The sequence below is a fragment of the Dermacentor albipictus genome, unplaced genomic scaffold (assembly GCF_038994185.2).
Source record: "Dermacentor albipictus isolate Rhodes 1998 colony unplaced genomic scaffold, USDA_Dalb.pri_finalv2 scaffold_20, whole genome shotgun sequence".
NCBI lineage: Eukaryota > Metazoa > Arthropoda > Arachnida > Ixodida > Ixodidae > Dermacentor > Dermacentor albipictus.
The window spans coordinates 557,501-575,078 of record NW_027225574.1 but is presented as its reverse complement, the minus strand read 5'-3'; the positions used below and the strand labels follow the sequence as shown (position 1 = coordinate 575,078).

At 48.5% G+C, this 17,578-nt stretch overlaps 1 protein-coding gene across 1 annotated transcript in view; it reads right to left on the bottom strand.

Moving 5' to 3' along the window:
* Positions 1–8,425: 8,425 nt before the first annotated feature.
* Positions 8,426–17,578, bottom strand: part of LOC139052214 (uncharacterized) — a 31,645-nt gene continuing 22,492 nt past the window's right edge. The window contains exon 4 of the mRNA XM_070529312.1: positions 8,426–8,652. Coding sequence (XP_070385413.1) covers positions 8,512–8,652 — 141 coding nt within the window. The 3' untranslated portion in view covers positions 8,426–8,511. The remainder of the gene's footprint in view (positions 8,653–17,578) is intronic.

The following is a 17,578-nucleotide window of genomic DNA, read 5'->3' as shown; positions in this document are numbered from 1 at the left end:
GTGCCGACGAAAGAACAGAAGGTCGTAGGGCCAAACTCGTCTTTGATAAACTGAAAATGAATAATATATTGTATGGATGGGATGAGGATAAAAACTTGATGTACGAAATTTCGACGGTAATTGAAACTGGCAACTGACTCAAACAAGGTAAACAGGATGCCTTTAAGATTATAAACACAAATGCATGGAGCATAATAAACAAAACCGATGCATTGGAAGTTGTGGTCTTGGAACATGAACCTGACGTTATTGTCATAACGGAGACATGGTTACATAGCAATATCAGAGACGCCGAAGTCATGCTAATTGGTTACAAAGCATTTAGAAGGGATCGAGGAGCAAGAGGTGGAGGAGTAGCCATATTGGTTAAGCAGAGCATATTGTGTACCACCCTTGAACAATCGGACGGTATCGAAGCCGTATGGATTAAAACTAAGCTTGCTGATCGAAAACTTGCTTAAAAGATATTGCGCGACATAAAAAACGACACGGACGTGAAAGAAGACGACACACCAAGCGCAAACTTTCAACGAAGTTTATTGTGCCACTGCGTCATTTTATACATGGCATGCACGTAGGTCGCGCATGCGCTTACACGGAAATGAAGTGCGAAATCATGTAACATGGTTACGTGTCGTGTGATGCCGCGTCCAAGTAACGCAATTCCTTTTCTGTGAGAGCTAGAGACGGGAAGCTGACACACGCATCACCCAATTTTGCGATCATCTGTGCTTCAGATATCTCACGGATGAGCTGCGTGCTGCCACGGGAAACAATCGTACATTGATCCGCAAGAGGTTTGCACCCATGATCGCGACAGTGGATCGCCAAGAAACCGCCAGAGCCGTTTTTAACATTGTTGCTGTGCTCACGGAGCCGATCATTGAGGCAACGCCCAGTTTGTCCTATGTATTTCTTGCCACATGAAAGCGGAAGGCTGTACACCACCCGGTGTACACACTCGACAAACTTTTTTCGGTGATGCTTTCTGCATTTATCGGAAGGGACGGCATTTGGATCCGTCAGCCTGCAAAGCCTGCCGAGCTTGTCGGGAGCAGAAAAAAAAAAACAAGCTCAAAAAACAAAAACAAACAGCTCCCGACAAGCTCGGCAGGCTTTGCAGGCTGACGGATCCAAATGCCGTCCCTTCCGATAAATGCAGAAAGCATCACCGAAAAAAGTTTGTCGAGTGTGTACACCGGGTGGTGTACAGCCTTCCGCTTTCATGTGGCAAGAAATACATAGGACAAACTGGGCGTTGCCTCAATGATCGGCTCCGTGAGAACAGCAACAATGTTAAAAACGGCTCTGGCGGTTTCTTGGCGATCCACTGTCGCGATCATGGGTGCAAACCTCTTGAGGATCAATGTACGATTGTTTCCCGTGGCAGCACGCAGCTCATCCGTGAGATATCTGAAGCACAGATGATCGCAAAATTGGGTGATGCGTGTGTCAGCTTCCCGTCTCTAGCTCTCACAGAAAAGGAATTACGTTACTTGGACGCGGCATCACACGACACGTAACCATGTTACATGATTTCGCACTTCATTTCCGTGTAAGCGCATGCGCGATCTACGTGCATGCCATGTATAAAATGACGCAGTGGCACAATAAACTTAGTTGAAAGTTTGCGCTTGGTGTGTCGTCTTCTTTCACGTCCGTGTCGTTTTTTATGTCGCGCAATATCTTTTAAGCAATGGATTACCAACTTGCCCGGAATGCTGCTCTCATACTGATCGAAAAGTTTACATGGGAGGTGTATATAGGGCCCCAAGTACTTCACCTGATTGAATGAGCAGCCTAATGGAATTTATGGAAAGACATTTTTGAGAAGGAGACAATATCATTCTTCTGGGCGACTTTAACTTACCGGGAAATAATAGGAGCTCATACTCACCCGGGGAGGTAGACGTGGCTAGTTGCGAACAGCTTTTGGACTTGGCATTCTCTTATGATCTAGAGCAAATTGTAGGATAACCCAGCAGACTGTGTGGTACAACTTCATCTATTTTGGATCTTATTTTAGTGTCGCATGGGTTGGTAGCGCTTTTGACGGATTGCCATGTAGAGGACGGAATATCAGACCACAAGATTCCAATACCTACTTTCAGTATGTCTCCATCCTCCTCACTGGGTAACCCAAAGAAAAGAGTTTGGAATTTTCAATCCGCAGATGATGTAAAAATTTTTCGAATCATTAAACTGTAAGCGGAATTAGTAGTTATTGCACTGATGCATTGCTTTCTCCTTTCGCCTCAGCTAGTGTGCTGGAAGCTACACGGTGCATGGCAAGGTAGCAAGGTGCTGGTCAAGTTTTTTTTTTACACATTGCTACTTGTGGTTCAGGCATGTGTGGCACACTCTAAACGTGAGATGGACGCCTGGAGCTACATCACTTACAGAGACCAATAAATACACACGGCTGTCTGATTGTCCTGCGAACAGAGCTTGTGGTGGTCGTGGTATCTATATTATTGTCTATATTAGGTATCTATACATTGCCTGAGTCGCCACTGATATCACGCAGTTGCTCGTGCACAAATTGTGAAACAATAACGTATGAGCCATAGGAAACGAACAGTCATGTCGGCAAAAAAAAAAAGCAGGATATGTATTGTGATAGGTAACCTCAAGCGCCACAGCACAAGGTGAAGCTAAGTTGCAGTTTGGCACATAATAGGATCTCTTCTGCTTACAACGGTGCACACACATGAACATTTCACTTTATACGATCTTTGCAATATGAACAGCATTGAAACGCAACGTAGAGATGAAACATTAAAGGGACTGACAAATACACCAAATGTTCCAGGATAAGGTGCCAGGAGAAACAGCCGAGATGCGCTTGCACTTTTGCGACAATCCAGCAGTGCACGAGCACTTTGCCTCCACGGTCGATGGATCCCGGAATGCGTCGGCGATTCTCACCACAATCTCGTGCGGGTCCGCTCTCACGCCGGAGGTTTGCACACACGCGCGACCACTTCTACTTAATTACTCACTGTACCACTGGTACCGACTAAAATGAGGTGCTCGGCGTCCACTACCCGTTCTCCCCCCACAAAACAGCGCGAATTAACATCGCTGTTCAACAAACTTAATATTTTCACCAAGGACAGCGTACGCGGGGACCTCCGTAAAGCCGCCATACTGCACAGTGTAGCCAGACCGGGCCAGGCTTCGCAGCGCCTCCTAATGTTGATTTGAGTTGCGAATAGCCGTGCCTGAGCTCCACACCCCGTCAACAAAGAAAAAAAATCTCGCAGAAACTCTTCTGGTAGTTGTCTAAGTGTGTGTAAGCGTTGTGCCACTTGCTCATCTCCACGAAGCCTGGTATCATTATCAATGTAATGAAACTTTATCCGGCCAGTACAAACGACAGCACTGCGGTGACACGAACTGGTGTGGATAGCGGCGCAACGAGCATCGGTGACGCATGAAGAGTACTGCAGGTGGCGGCGCCAGGCGTGCTGATTGCGTTCCGATCATTATAGGCCGTTATCGCTTTCTAGCGCCTTATCCACCCGCGTCCAACCATTATGAACCGTGAGCGAACCTACTCAGGCTGTGGCTTCGTAGCCGTCGCCACGCGGACCGTACTGGCTTGAAAGCGATCTGTGATGCCGAAGAAGAGTGCCAACAACTGATAGCTTCGCGCGCTGTGTTCTTGTCGCTAGCTTAACGTTGAAGAGGGATGCTCGGGCGCGTATCATGAAATCGATCTACGAAAGTGTCCGACTGCGGCGTGTGCAGAGAGCTCCGTGAGCGCTGTGTTGTCACTGCTTCGTTGGCGTCGAAGCGAGAGGCAGCACGAAGGTGAATTCACCCGTTGCTGCGGGCGCCATCTTGAAAGGGGTCGCTCTACAGGGCTGACGGACGGACGGCTTTCTCGTTGGGTAAGCATAAAAATGCTTACTCACTTAAATAGCTGCTTTCGTACACGTTTGCATCTTCAGTACCCTTAATATCAATCCCTAACATAAAAGAAAAAAAAACAGTTCTTTACTGACACGGGTAGCCCCAAAACAGCCAAAACATGTGAAATCTCTTGCGAATGCCTGTCCGCGCGAAGTCGAAGGCCAACTGTCATGTTTGTTAAGGCGGCGAGTGCGCCGACACGCGTAAACGAAGAAAAACAGAGTAAAGAGCGCGAAACATACCACGTGACTGCGCTGAACCAATGTGGACGCACAGATCTCTCCTGCCTCCTAACATGCTCCTCGCCGAAGCAGCGGCGGCAAGATGAAAGTATGTCGCTCCCTTTAGTTTTAGTCTGGGGTCTTACGCATCCCGGCCGGCACCGCCGCGGCAGCGTTTCAGTTTGTGTCCAAGGCACGTGCTGCGCTTGCCTTCCTATGTGTCAAAAATGCAGGTGCTGGGCTGTGATAGTGTAAACATTACAATCGTCCATAGCCTGAAGAGAGCACTAGGAGCTGGCGTCTCAACAGCGTGCTGGTCACGTGTGCAGAAAGAGCTCGTAAACGCGCCCGCACAATGGTTCCAAAGCATGCGTTCAATGTCGAGGACACTCAAGTCCGAAAGAAGCATCGCGCGGAGCAGGGGCGTCTTCGGTACGCAGCGAAACGTGGTGCAGATCGCAAATGTATGTAGTTCGTTTCCGACAGTGCATGGAATCCGCCGATTTTTTAGTTCTCGCAATATTTTTTGGCTTTGGAAGTTTTGCTGCCGCCCGTGTGAAGTTGGCTGACGCGGGCGAGCACCAGCGGGCGGCCGCAAAGAAACCCACCGCTGCGGGAACTTTCTCGTCTCGTGTGTTTCCTCCGGCTGCTCGGGGTGGCGGTGACATCGTCCACGCGAATGTAGAGAAAAATCACAGTAAACGAGTTCTGTGCTACCTCTGTGTCGTGTGCTAAACAGCTTCGCTGGTCATTGCCCTTCACACAGTGGAATGATTTACGATTTTTCATGCTCTGACTTTTTTTGGGGATTGGTAATTTTGCTGCCGCCCGTGAGCAATTTAGTTGGTGTGGGCGCGCAGCAACAGCAGTGGTTGTCAACAAACACACCTACCGCTGCGGAGTCTTCCTCTTCGACGCATCTGTCCTCGCCTTTGGCCACTTGCTCACGCAAAAAAATTGATGGTGTGCGGCACCGCCCATTGTTCGCAGACCTCGCGCGGGCTGCGTGGTGGCCGCATCTCACTCAGCTATTTGGAGCAAGCGCTCTGCTACGCTGTCGAACAATTCGTCAACAGATTCTGACACTCGCGCAACAGTTTGAGAGAGGCGATGAAGTCATTTTTATATGTGCTGCGGAGATGGGAGCGCCTTACGTATAAGGAAACAAACGCTTTCTGGCTTTAGGCAATTATCGAAATGTCAACGAATTAGACCAGTGAAGATAACGAGACATGTGGGGCTGCCGCCACAACGACAGTCAGAAATTCCTGCGATCAACGTTAAATGCAGTCACTTTAGCGCGGATACGTACGGCACCCAGCATTCTAAACCTGCTCTGCACCTTTCCCGGCAGAGTATTTTGAGCTCCGGCAAAGCTATCACACGCGATAGCGAAAGCAGAGGGCAAGGAGAAGAGCTACCAACAGCTCTCGAGGGCTTTCATCAGCTTTCGTTTTTATTTTTATTTCATTTCATTTCATTTCATTTATGTTTACTTTGTACTGAGTATGCATGCGTTTTCGAACTTTGACATTATTCGCTATTTCTTTTTATTACGATTGGAACTATATGGACACTCGAGGTTCATTTCAGCCGTCGCCGTGAGGTTCCGTATAAAGTCCCAGTGCGATGAAAACGTCGCCGCGTGCCGTATACGCTGCATGTGCGAGTGAAAGTTTGCGAGGGTGAGCCGTCGAGCGGGGCACAGTCTCGCGTGCGCGAGCGAGGAACGCGGGCCAGAAGCGTGCCCTCTCCTGTCGCCCGCGAGGCAAGAGTGTCCGGCGAGCAAGCACGTACGCAGGTTTTCCGGGGGGGGGGGGGGGTACGTTTGCTAGTGTAAATATGAATAATGCCCACCGTTCGCCATAAAAACGCGCAGTCCCGCAAAAGAAATAAAAGAAGGTGTATCTCACAGGTCTGCGAGATGGAATTCTCCTTTCCTTGACAAACAAGGAACCACATCAAAAGGACTCGCGCAGGAAAGAAGCGCAGTAAGAGCACTACCAATAACAAGTCCAAGCAGGTCCTAGAAAAACAGGTCATGCAAACGCCAACTGCATGTCACTGCTATAACCAAATATGGTATAGCCATGCAACATTGGCTACCCACACAACGTTAATCCTTGCCGTCCGGAAACTCTGACGTGAGCAAGAAATGACAGGACAGACGAAAAGGCGAGAAAGAAAGATAGATTAAAGAGGAGGACAAGAAAAGGCGACTGCTGGTTTCCTCCAGGTGTTCAGCCTGGGGCTGCCGTCTATCTGAAGCTGAGGCCGAAGAGGTGTGTTGCTTCCGCCCGGTGGCCAGAAAGGTTCAAACACCCGAAATCAACTCATCGCCAGGATCCTCATTCCCCAGACACGGCTAAGCCGCGCACGGCTAACGCGGGAAGGTGAAACCCTCATGTGCTCGGGTACATGGTGTCGAAACCCACTAAACGCCTGCTGACGGCAGTGGCACTTAGGACTGCTTACGTGTGGGAATGCGAAGGCATTGTAGTCGCTTTGGAGAAATGTTTTCGCTTAAGTATGCATCCGTATGTCGTCGTGTAAGTTGTAAACTTGCACGGCATTCCCTTTTGTTGTTCCCTTGCTTTGTCTTCGGCGGCGTGCTTCCGTGAGCGACCACGTTTCACAGATGCCACTGAGGTAGATGCTTCGGAGTGCATCGCAGTAGACGCAGCACCTATGAAATCCGAAGAGCATACGAAACATGGGAGGCAGTGACGTGATGTACGCAATCACGCACGCACTAGACAACTTTAGTCAACTATAACCGCAGAGATGATGCCCTTTGTGTATGTTACGTGAAATATCCGGCAGTAAAGAAAAAAAAAGCCACCGTGGTGTCGGGGAAGCGTACTCGTCTCGTGCCGATGAGGCTCGGGTTCGATTTCCAGCCAGACAGAAATGTACAAAATTTTCTTTTCAATTCTATCAATTGACTTTGCTCGGATTGACATGAAATTTGTCAGGCTGCGAGCATTTGACGTATTTTTACTTTTCGCGCCATCGGCCATTTTTGGTACCATCCTTCGGTCGCGCCGGCGACAAGAGTGCCAGATTGTCGCATAATGGGGCGTATAATGCTGTCGCATTGAAATGAGTCAACACGAGCCCCACTTTTGCATCAGCCTCCAGGCACTTCCTCGCAGACCAATATACAATGCTGTACAAAACTGCCAATTTATTTCGTGGCAGCATTGCGACACGCCTATCTTTTAACTGCTGCGAGGCTCAGAACCGATGATTACGCCTTAAGCGCCCACCTGCATGGATCCCTCAACCAAATAAAACAAAAGCGTTGACGCCAATTAACAGTTTTTGTGAAACTTCTAAAGGCGATTATTATGTACCGGATGCCTACTACTGCAAATCATGTTCAGCCCCCCACCCCCTCCCCAAACGGAAAAGGAAACTCTGTGCCCTTCGCCTCTGAAGGATGGCCAGCGAAAAGCTGTGTATATGGGCCCCTTAGTGCCGAACTGCACCTCCCCAGTGGGTCGTGACCCATCGCTGCACTATCTCCGGGATCGGCCCACGTATAGGGAGCGCTTAACGCCTGCTTCACCTCAACCGCGCGACATCCCGGTATTGCACTATATCCGGGATCGGCCCACGTATGTAAGATGGTTGGTATACGCGCAGACGTGATCCGGGAGATCATTATCCATATACAGCTGTACTGTGAAAAACTATAGCCGGGAACTGCCAGCCTGCAATAAAAAGAATACATCTGGTAGTTCTTCAATGCACCATCTGAGCTTCCATAAGACGATCCCGCAATTGAGCGCATACCACTGTTTAACACAGTCCGCATTACAAATTGACAAAGAAAATCCGTAAGCTAAGGCACCGTTATATTCTGCAGATCGCGAACAGCAGTTCCGCACAAACCCATCACCTAAACAAAGTTGAAGGGTATAACGCTCAATATCACATTCAAAGTTGCCAGTTCTCATAAACCCCTACCCAAACATGCCGATTATGCGCTTGCATCCAGCACTATGTCATAGGGCGGACTTTTATTGCGAAAGCAGTACTGCGAGGTTTCCGCTCTTGGCCATCGTCCCGGAGAATCCACAATTGACCTTTAGCGTGACCTATGTGTGACGTCATACCAGCTGTGGAAAAGCGGGGCCCCAACTCGGCTCGTCGCGATCGTCCCAGCGAATCCTCCATGCTGCAGCTGCGAGCCGCTGCCGTGAGGGGCGCTCGCTGTACATGACGTCATGCCTGCTCTGACGAAGATCTCTAGCATGGAAATAAAGACAGGGCATTATACATAGAGGGGGAATTATTTATTCGCGCAGAGCAGGCGATAAATTCGTCAAAACTAAAATAAACTAAAGCAAAACATTTCCAGCATGCCCTAAACATCGGTCTTGACAACGTCATGCGAATCGCGTTGCCGCGTAGCCGTGGCTACCCTGCGCAGAGACCGCCGGAGGAATCCCGTCGGGCGTTTCTTCTCAGGCCCCTTGAGTGGAGCCTGTGGTCCCTCTTCATGACTCTGAGAAGAAAAGGACAATTAGTACGGCAATAATCAGGAAACTGCACGCCTGAGAAGTCGTAGCAAAAAAAAAAACGATTATTTAAAGCGACCGAACCAGCGACAGCACGGCTTGCCTATGATGCTGGAGGCTACGAACACGCCAAAGGCATGAGTGCTGGGGCCATTCGCACCATTGCGTCGTTTGGGAGGCAGTTAAGGCGAAAGCCTTTCTAGGCTCATGGTGAAGCTTGTGTCATCACGCGTTATGAAGCCAGATTAAAGAATGAAAAATGATTGATAGTGACAGTGAATGATAAAGTTATAACAGGTATTGGTAAAGGCTAATGATAACTAGTAATGACTCAATTGCTACTAGTTACTTGTAATGGCTCGGATATGACCACTATGTCTAATCCTGACTTGTAATGACCAGAATTGATTAGAAATGACTAGAAATGCTTAGCAGTGAGCAGTAATGAGTAAACGAAAGAGCAAGATAAGAAACAAAGCTCAAGAGTTGAATGGTAATGGGAGGAAGAGTCGGCTTTCGCTGTTCACGCCTTACGAGAGATCTTAAGAGACCCTGTAATTTTTTTTCACCTGCATCCCTATGATGGTGGGCACTCATCACTCGCCATTAATTTAGTTGACGAGTGACCACCGAATCACTTCGAAGACGGGAAAGGAGGTCTCGTTGGCGTGGTAAAGACCTGCAGTGTAGGTGTGATGTCGCTGCTCACGCCGCACGTCTCGAAATATTTGTTTGCCTCGGCGACTGCAGATACCGGTACACGAGATACCGAATGTTCCTACTCTTATGCATGGTAGAAACCCAACGCACAGAGAAAGAAGCTATTCATTTTATAGCTTAAAAAAAAGGAAGATCGAAAGGCAGCAGAGCGAGCACGGAGACGGAAAAAAGCCGGCAACCACAGAACACCTTCACAAATTGTACCCAGCCGCCTACAACGTACAAGACATTACAATAAGCCATCTATAATACAGGGTGTTTCAGCGAACGCTTTTAAAAAATTTTAGAGGTTCCCTGTGGCAGATAGTGCAAGTCGAGTTTATGAGCCGGTCTGCTCAAAGCGACGGACACGACTTTCACAAAAAATTGAAACTAACTAAAGCAAGGTAACTACCAATAAACGCTGGTATTCTGGAATACATTAGGAAGCGTTTGCAGCATCGCTCACGACGATGTGAAAGACACTCAAAATTTTAGAGCGCAGCTCGGCGTTTTACCTACTAACCAAGCGAACGAGCACAGCGCGAGATGGAAGACGGATACCGAAAAGAGCGCGAGGAGGAAAGCGCAGGAGGAGGGGAAAGCGGAAGCATGAAGGGGAAAGCGGAGGGGATGGCGAAAGCATGAGAAGAAAACAGTGGAGCCCATGGCGGGCTTTGCGGCGACGATGACTACGAGATGGCGCCAGAGTAGCACGCGTCGTCTTCATGGAACCGTACACAGGAACGCAGAGGCGAGAATGGAGGTGGATAAGGCACGTAATGCTAAGAGCAAATTAAAGGAAGATAGAGACTGCACAGCACAACCCGCGAACAGCCTCGAACAAAGAGTCGAAGCAGTAGAACAAACAATGACAAGCCTAGCGAAAAGCATAGAAGAAACATTTAACACAAAACAGTGTAATGCAAGAAACACTCAGAGCCTTCCATGACATGCTTAAAACCGAAATCAGCACGCTACCCACCTTAGGCAGCAACAGACACTCCGCAATCCTGGCTCCCACCACTGAACATGGCTACGAGTCACGCAGGATGACCTCACGACGGGCACGGCATCCCCACAGATGCGCCCGACGCCAGGGCCATGGTATTCCGCAGGGGAATGGCGGAACAAGTTCGGATATTGCAGGTGGAACTGCAGGTCGTTTGCCAAAAAGACTGAAGCGCTGCAGTTCGCAGTGGCAGAGCGCGACCCCAAGGTAGGTGTCATCGCGCTACAGGAAACAGAACCGCAATCGAAATAATGGGATATACCTGCTTTTATGAGCTCTCGACAAGCAAGAAACCGACTGCCAGAACAGCCATTTCTGTGCATCGAAACATCACCGCAATGCAAATCGACTGAGAAATCGAAAATCTGGACTAAACCTTTGTGCAGATAAGGCCCCAAAACAGGAACCATAAATGCCTCTTTATACTAGCCCGCCAAAGTGCAATGCTAGCCCCTTCACCACAATCGTGAGAAAAGCGAGGAAAGAGGCGGCACAAGCCCAGCTTATCGTCCTGGACGACTTTAATGCAAGACATACTTATGTGGCGCTACGCGCGAAATACTAAGAAGGGAGTGTCGATAGCAAATGGGGCCAACAACCACGACTTGACCCTGCTGACATATCCCACGCAGCCGAAACGTATTGACAACAGCGTGCCACAAAACACCATTCCCGATCTGACCTTCGTCCGGCAAGTGGAGGGAGCGACGTGTCCAATATAGGACTCAATTTGGGCAGTGATCATTATGTCCTGAACATTAGAATACCTGCAGTGAGGTATAAAAAGAAAACACAGCTCGTGAAACATAAGTGGGACCAATTTAGATTCCAACGCAACCGCCAGGCAGCAACGAAGATGAAAGACCTAAACGAGTGGACGGCGCAGCTCCTCCAAGATGCGCAAGAAGCTACGATCGAAGCGCCCACCGAGAAAGATGGCCCGACTCTAAGCTGATCAGCCTCTGGGAAAAGCAGCAGACTATGCAGAATGGATGAAGTACAAACGTAACCACACACTTAAACTAGCACTGGCCCAGGCTGAGGCGGAAGTACTGGAGTATACACGCGAGCTGAATTCGGCTCAATAGATGCAGCTGTGCAACAGGCTGAATGGCGAGCTCGGCTCGAAGAACCCCTGGTTCTGTAGACATTTGCTCGATCCAGATAGCAGCAGAGGGGCAACGGCAAAAAGGTCAATCGGCTCCTGCGGGCGCATCCGGCCTTAGAGCAAGAGATCATACAGGAGCTCAACAGCCGCTATTTTAATACAGAAAAAAAATGAGCTGGCGACCGCAGAGTACACCGGCGAAACGAATCACAGCATAGATGCCGGCATAACCGAGGCTGAAGTGAGAGCTAGGCTCACCGATCTAAAAACCACCTCGGCGGCGGAGCCGGACGGCATGACAAATAGAATGCTGCGCAACCTCGATGAGCGGACAATTAGAAGCGTAACCGGCCTCTTCAATCAAGTGTGGCACACCGGGGAACTGCCATAGGCATGGAAGGTGGCTGTCGTAGTCTTTCTTCCAAAACCTGGAAAAATGCTGCAACTGGAGAATCTCGATCCGCCCAGTCTCACGTTATGTCTGGGCCAAGCACTAGAGCACGTGGTTTTAACACGCCTCGCCGAGCATCTAGAGGAACACGAATTATTCCCACCCACCCTCTGGTTTTCGGCCAGCTGTGTCCACGCAATACATGTGGATGCTCGAAAGGGACGTTGTGGATGCCGGAATGCCGGGGGCACTGCGCGCGATCCTAGGGCTCGATGTGCACAAAGCGTTCGATAACGTCAGACACGAGGCCATACTCAGAAACATATCGGACATGAATGTTGGAGCATGGGCGCATAAATAAATTGTGTTTCTTCGCGAGCGGACAGCCACCTTCACCAGTGGAAATATCAACAGCCCCCAGATCAATCTCGGCGCTAGGGGTACACCCCAGGGTGCAGTACTATCTCCTTTGCTTTTCGACTATACAATGAGGAACCTACCGAAAGAACTTAACAAGATCCCCCTCGTCCGCCATGCCATCTATGCGGACGACGTTACCATTTGGACGAGGCAAGGCAATGGCGGGACCGTCAAACAAGCATTGCAAACAGCAGCCGACATGGTACAAGCCTACGTGGCCGGCAATGGCCTCAAATGCTCCTCTACGAAGTCAGAACTGTTTATTGCCGGCAAAACAACGCAGGCAATCAAAACTACGCTGCAAATCGTAATCAGTAGAGAAGTAGTACTCCAGGTCGCCACCATCATAGTACTGGGGCTCTTCCTAGGGAAAAAGAACTCGTGCAAAGAAACTATGAAGAGACTGGCGAGCACCTCTCGCCAGATATTCGGGCTGCTGCGACGTATTACTGGCCGCAAGTTTGGAGTCCAAGAGAAAGAAGCATGCAGGCCAATCCAGGCTTACTTGGTCGTCAGGATAGCATACACATGTCCTTTCCTTCAACTACGAAAGATTGACATCGCAAAGAACGACACTTCACTGCGTTCAGCCTAGAGAGTAGCCGCCGGACTTCAGTCTTCAGTTGCTTGCTCAAGTAGGATGCAGCTAGGACCGATATCGTGAAAGTGCAGAGAGCGGTGCAGTGGTGAAGGCTATCATGCACACTGCAGCAAGGGCATGAGATCCTACAACTCCTGAATCTCACTCCCTCCCCCCTCCGCACACACACACACGCACAGGAACCACGAAGAGAGTAAAAATTCAGAGAGACAGTAGGAACTCCCTAAGAACATGGGAGAACACAACAAGGGACGCCGACGCGCACGCGCGGAATCCATTAAGAAGACTAGTAGACAAACCGACCACGGATGTGGACGCCTCGCCTGTGAGGAACGGCTGACATTCGATGGCGGCTGTGGACAGAACGTCTGAAGTGAAGGCGCTAAAATGACGGAGGACAAAGAAGAAACACACACATACACACACACAGGGTGCCATTTCCAACAATGTTTAATCAGGGAAAAAACGCCACCGATTTATACTACGAGCGCAATCACAGTTTCTCAGGGCGCATTCGCGTTCAAGTAAAGCAGTTCTTTGCGTGACAGTGATATGGATGCAACACTTACGCAGTTATCAGCTGCTTCAATGATTCTTTTGGCTTCAATTATTAGTCTCACCCATTTGTCCCGGCTTCTGGCAACCACAGCGCAGGCGTGGAAGTCTGGCTTACATCTGCAATTTCTACAATGAATTGTCAGGTGGCCCTCCCTCCCATTGTTCACTTTGTTATTGTGTTGCCTCAGCCTGTCATTGTCCTCCGTCATTTTAGCGCCTTCACTTCAGAAATCATGCTTAACCAACACGCCCAACTATCCATCCTAACGTGGCCAGAACGGGGCGATCCTCCGAACCGAGGAAATCGCAGCGAGGTCTATCCTATAAGCACAAGAGGCCGCCAATGCTAGTGCAACCGCAGTCGCAGGGACGCTCGTCATAGTATCGAATTCAATGTCAGCGATTAAAAGCTTCAGATCGGACCAAGTAAGGCAAACCGCGGTAGAAAAACTACAGAGGCCAGAGGTTAATCAGGCTTCTCTGGGTCCTATAGCCACGAGGGAAACACCGGCAACGAAGCTGCCCACCTTAAAGCCCGCGCAACTACCAACCGGGCCGAGGGGCAGCCTTCTCCACAGGACCTTGAAACACTGTCACTAAGTTACGGAGATCGCTTCCGTCGGCAAAGAGGAACGACAGATTTACTCGCCTTCATGCGGCGGCCTAAACAGACAACAGGCCTTGGCCCTGCGCTGAGCTCAAACGCGCAGTCGGCTCAGCCCCAGGAGACTGGCGGCCATCCTGAACGATGACAGTGTCTCGACATGCACATTTTGCGGCTTAGCCCAGGCTGTACAGGATCACATTCTATGTGGATGTGACCGCCCCCCGCCCCCTAAAGTGCTCCTGCAGCTATCCCCCCTCACCTGTGAAATGGGAGAAAGCGTTGAGAAGTGACGACCAAGAAATCAGTCCAGGCTGGCGGAATGGACGGCGACAGCTGCGGCCCCCTGGGCCCCGACCTAGCCCCCCCCCCCCCCACGACCTGGCTCCCCTTCCCCTACTATTTAAAAAACTAGTTTCCTCCTCCTCTATGGAAACAAAGACGACGCGCAGGTCAGGCTGCGGCGGCTGCTGTGAATCGCGCCTACGCGTTACCCACGCGCTGTCTCTCGCAGTCTCCGGATTAGCGAGGCAGTCGCTCGACACTTCGCTCCTTCAGCAACGTGCAGCAGGAGACAAGTTGTCCACGGCGGCCAATATATATCGAAATAAAAGACTTATACAGCTGCGCTCAAAGTTCTGATTGGAGAGTATCGTAACCATACGCGATTTTTTTTTTCTTGTATGGATGCGTAGGCCCATGCGAACATTAGCTCTTTCAGTTGCTGGTCAGGACGTCCTCAAAAGGTGCGGTGATAAACTGTTGCCACCAATGACGCATAATTCTGCCCAAGTATGTGCCGCATCACCGCGTCGTTCGGGACGACACCTTCCACGCAAGCGCACCACAGCGGCCTTGATAGCACGGAACTATAAAGGATGTTCGCAGGCTTTTTCACCGATGCGGGATGCATGTAGACGCGGGCTGCGTTCCTCCGCAATGCTAAACTATATAAAGTTGGGCGAGTGGGTACGGTAATATGATCATGAATTGCAGCGCGAAGTGACAGACTGGAAGCAGACAGGACATATATATACATATATATTTGTTTATGGCCTACCAGAAATGGAAGAAGAAACAAGCGAAGCGCTAGAAGAGGCCGTAAATGAGGAAATAATCACAAAAATCCTTGAACTCGAGCCTGTGGCCATTGAGCGCATACATCGTTTAGGAAGACGAGGACCGAACAAGACGAGGCCAGTGATATTTAAATTACTAGACGCAAGAGATAAAAGTGTCATACTAAAAAACTGCTTTAAACTAAAGAAATCAGACCTCTCAATAGGGGAAGATTTTTCGCGAAAAGTTAGGGAGACACGAAAGAAACTCTGGAACAGTGCACAGGCAAACCGCGAAAATAAAGACAAGGTGTCGTTAGCGTACAACAAGCTATTCATTAACAACCGTATTTTCATCTGGGATGACGAAAAGAATGACAGGGTAGAGATAAAGAAGCACGACAAAATGGAGCAAAAAAAGAACGCGAACGTCGAAAAAGGAAAAAACGAAGTAAACCACCCGGCAACACGCCAATACCAGCGCAAGAAAAAATAACGTTGTTAAACGTCAACGCTCGAAGTATCTTAAATAAGGTGCAGCCATTTGAAAACTTATTGCTCGATCGTGAACCAGATATAGTGGCAGTCACCGAAACATGGTTATCATTGTCTGTCTCAAGTCATGAAGTCACTCCCCCAAACTACGTACTGGTTCGCAAAGATAGGCAATCACGTGGTGGAGGCGTGGCGCTAGCAATAAAGAAATCAATCCCACTGGTCATTCTTCCAGAGGTAGCTGATGCCGAGGCAATCTTTTGTAAGATTAACACTAAAGGCACAAGTATAGTTGTTGGTTGCCTATATCGAAGCCCCGTATGTGGACACGAATGCATAATTGCCATACAAGAATATTTGCAGCAACATGCTCGAAATTGTCGTGTTATTCTTACGGGTGATTTTAACCTTGCCGACCTTAACTGGTCTACCATGCAGTACACAACAAAGGCTTCAGAAGCCCTTCTCGATATGATGTTAAATTTCAACTTACGCCAAATTGTGGAATACCCCACAAGGGTGCAAAACGAGTCTCGGAGTATACTTGACCTGATCTTACTAAGTAGTAACTTTCTCTTAGGACAAGTGGAGTTAGAAGTAATAGAAGGCATATCCGATCACAATATTCCGATGTGTATCTTACCACTAGATTACAAAATATCAGTGCAAACCACAGCACAAACTATAATCAATTTCGACAAAGCAGATGACGCCCACATACAAACCTATTTATCTCACGAATTCCAAGAGTTTTCGGCATTGGCCTCAGATCCTTTGTCTGATATAAATGTTGTCTGGATACGTTTTAAAGACATAGTGTCCCACTGTGTAACCCATTTTATTCCTGTTAAATCGAAAAAACCCTTGAAAAATAACCCATGGATTACTCGGGAAGTAATACATGCAAAACGCCAACTCAAAAGGTTACGCAAAGCTAGCAAGGCAACAGGCAATACTCCATCTAAGACCCCTAGGCTAGTGCTTGCAGCAAAAAATTTCAAACAGAAATCCAAAGAAGCGAAGCACCATTACTTCAACACCGTACTCCCCAGCTTTATAAAGGACAATCCACATAGATTCTGGAACCACTTTCGCCAAAAAAACACTCACAACTCAGCTCTCATCAAGTGAAAAAGCGGATAAAGCCAACAGATATAACCAATTCTTTCGTTCGGTCTTCACAAACGATAATGGCGTCATGCCGGACTTAGTTCCACGGACTGTTTCCACTATCGACCCACTCGTTATCACAGACGCTGGTGTTCTTAACCTTCTTCTTGCCCTAGACACTAAAAAAGCATGTGGTCCGGACAATATACCCAACCAATTTCTTAAAAGATACGCACAGTGGTGTAGCAGATACCTCGGGCTTATTTTCCGTAAATCCCTGTTGACATCAAAACTACCCAAAGATTGGAAAATAGCTAAAATTATTCCGATCTACAAGTCGGGAGATAAATCCGTTGAATCAAACTTCAGACCAATATCGTTAACGAGCACGGCATGCAAACTACTCGAACATATAATTCTAAAACACTTAACAATTTTTTTTTGAAAACGAAGGCATCCTGTCCCCTAACCAGCATGGTTTTCGCAGGGGTTTATCGACCATAACTCAATTAACAGAAGTCATACACGATCTCGCGTTGGGTATTGACAATCACGGCCAAACGGAGCTAATTCTACTTGATTTTTCTAAAGCGTTTGATTGTGTTTGTCACACCAAACTAATAAATAAACTAAAAAGCATTATCGGAGACACAGAAATTGTTGCTTGGGTTCGTGGGTTCTTGTTTAATTGGAGTCAGTTTGTTATTTTCGAACATACAACATCAGATATAGTATCAGTTACGTCAGGAGTACCACAGGGCTCCGTGCTTGGGCCCTTGTTATTTCTCGTGTATATTAATGATATAACCACTAACATAGACTGTAAAATAAAGTTATTCGCGGATGACTGTATCATT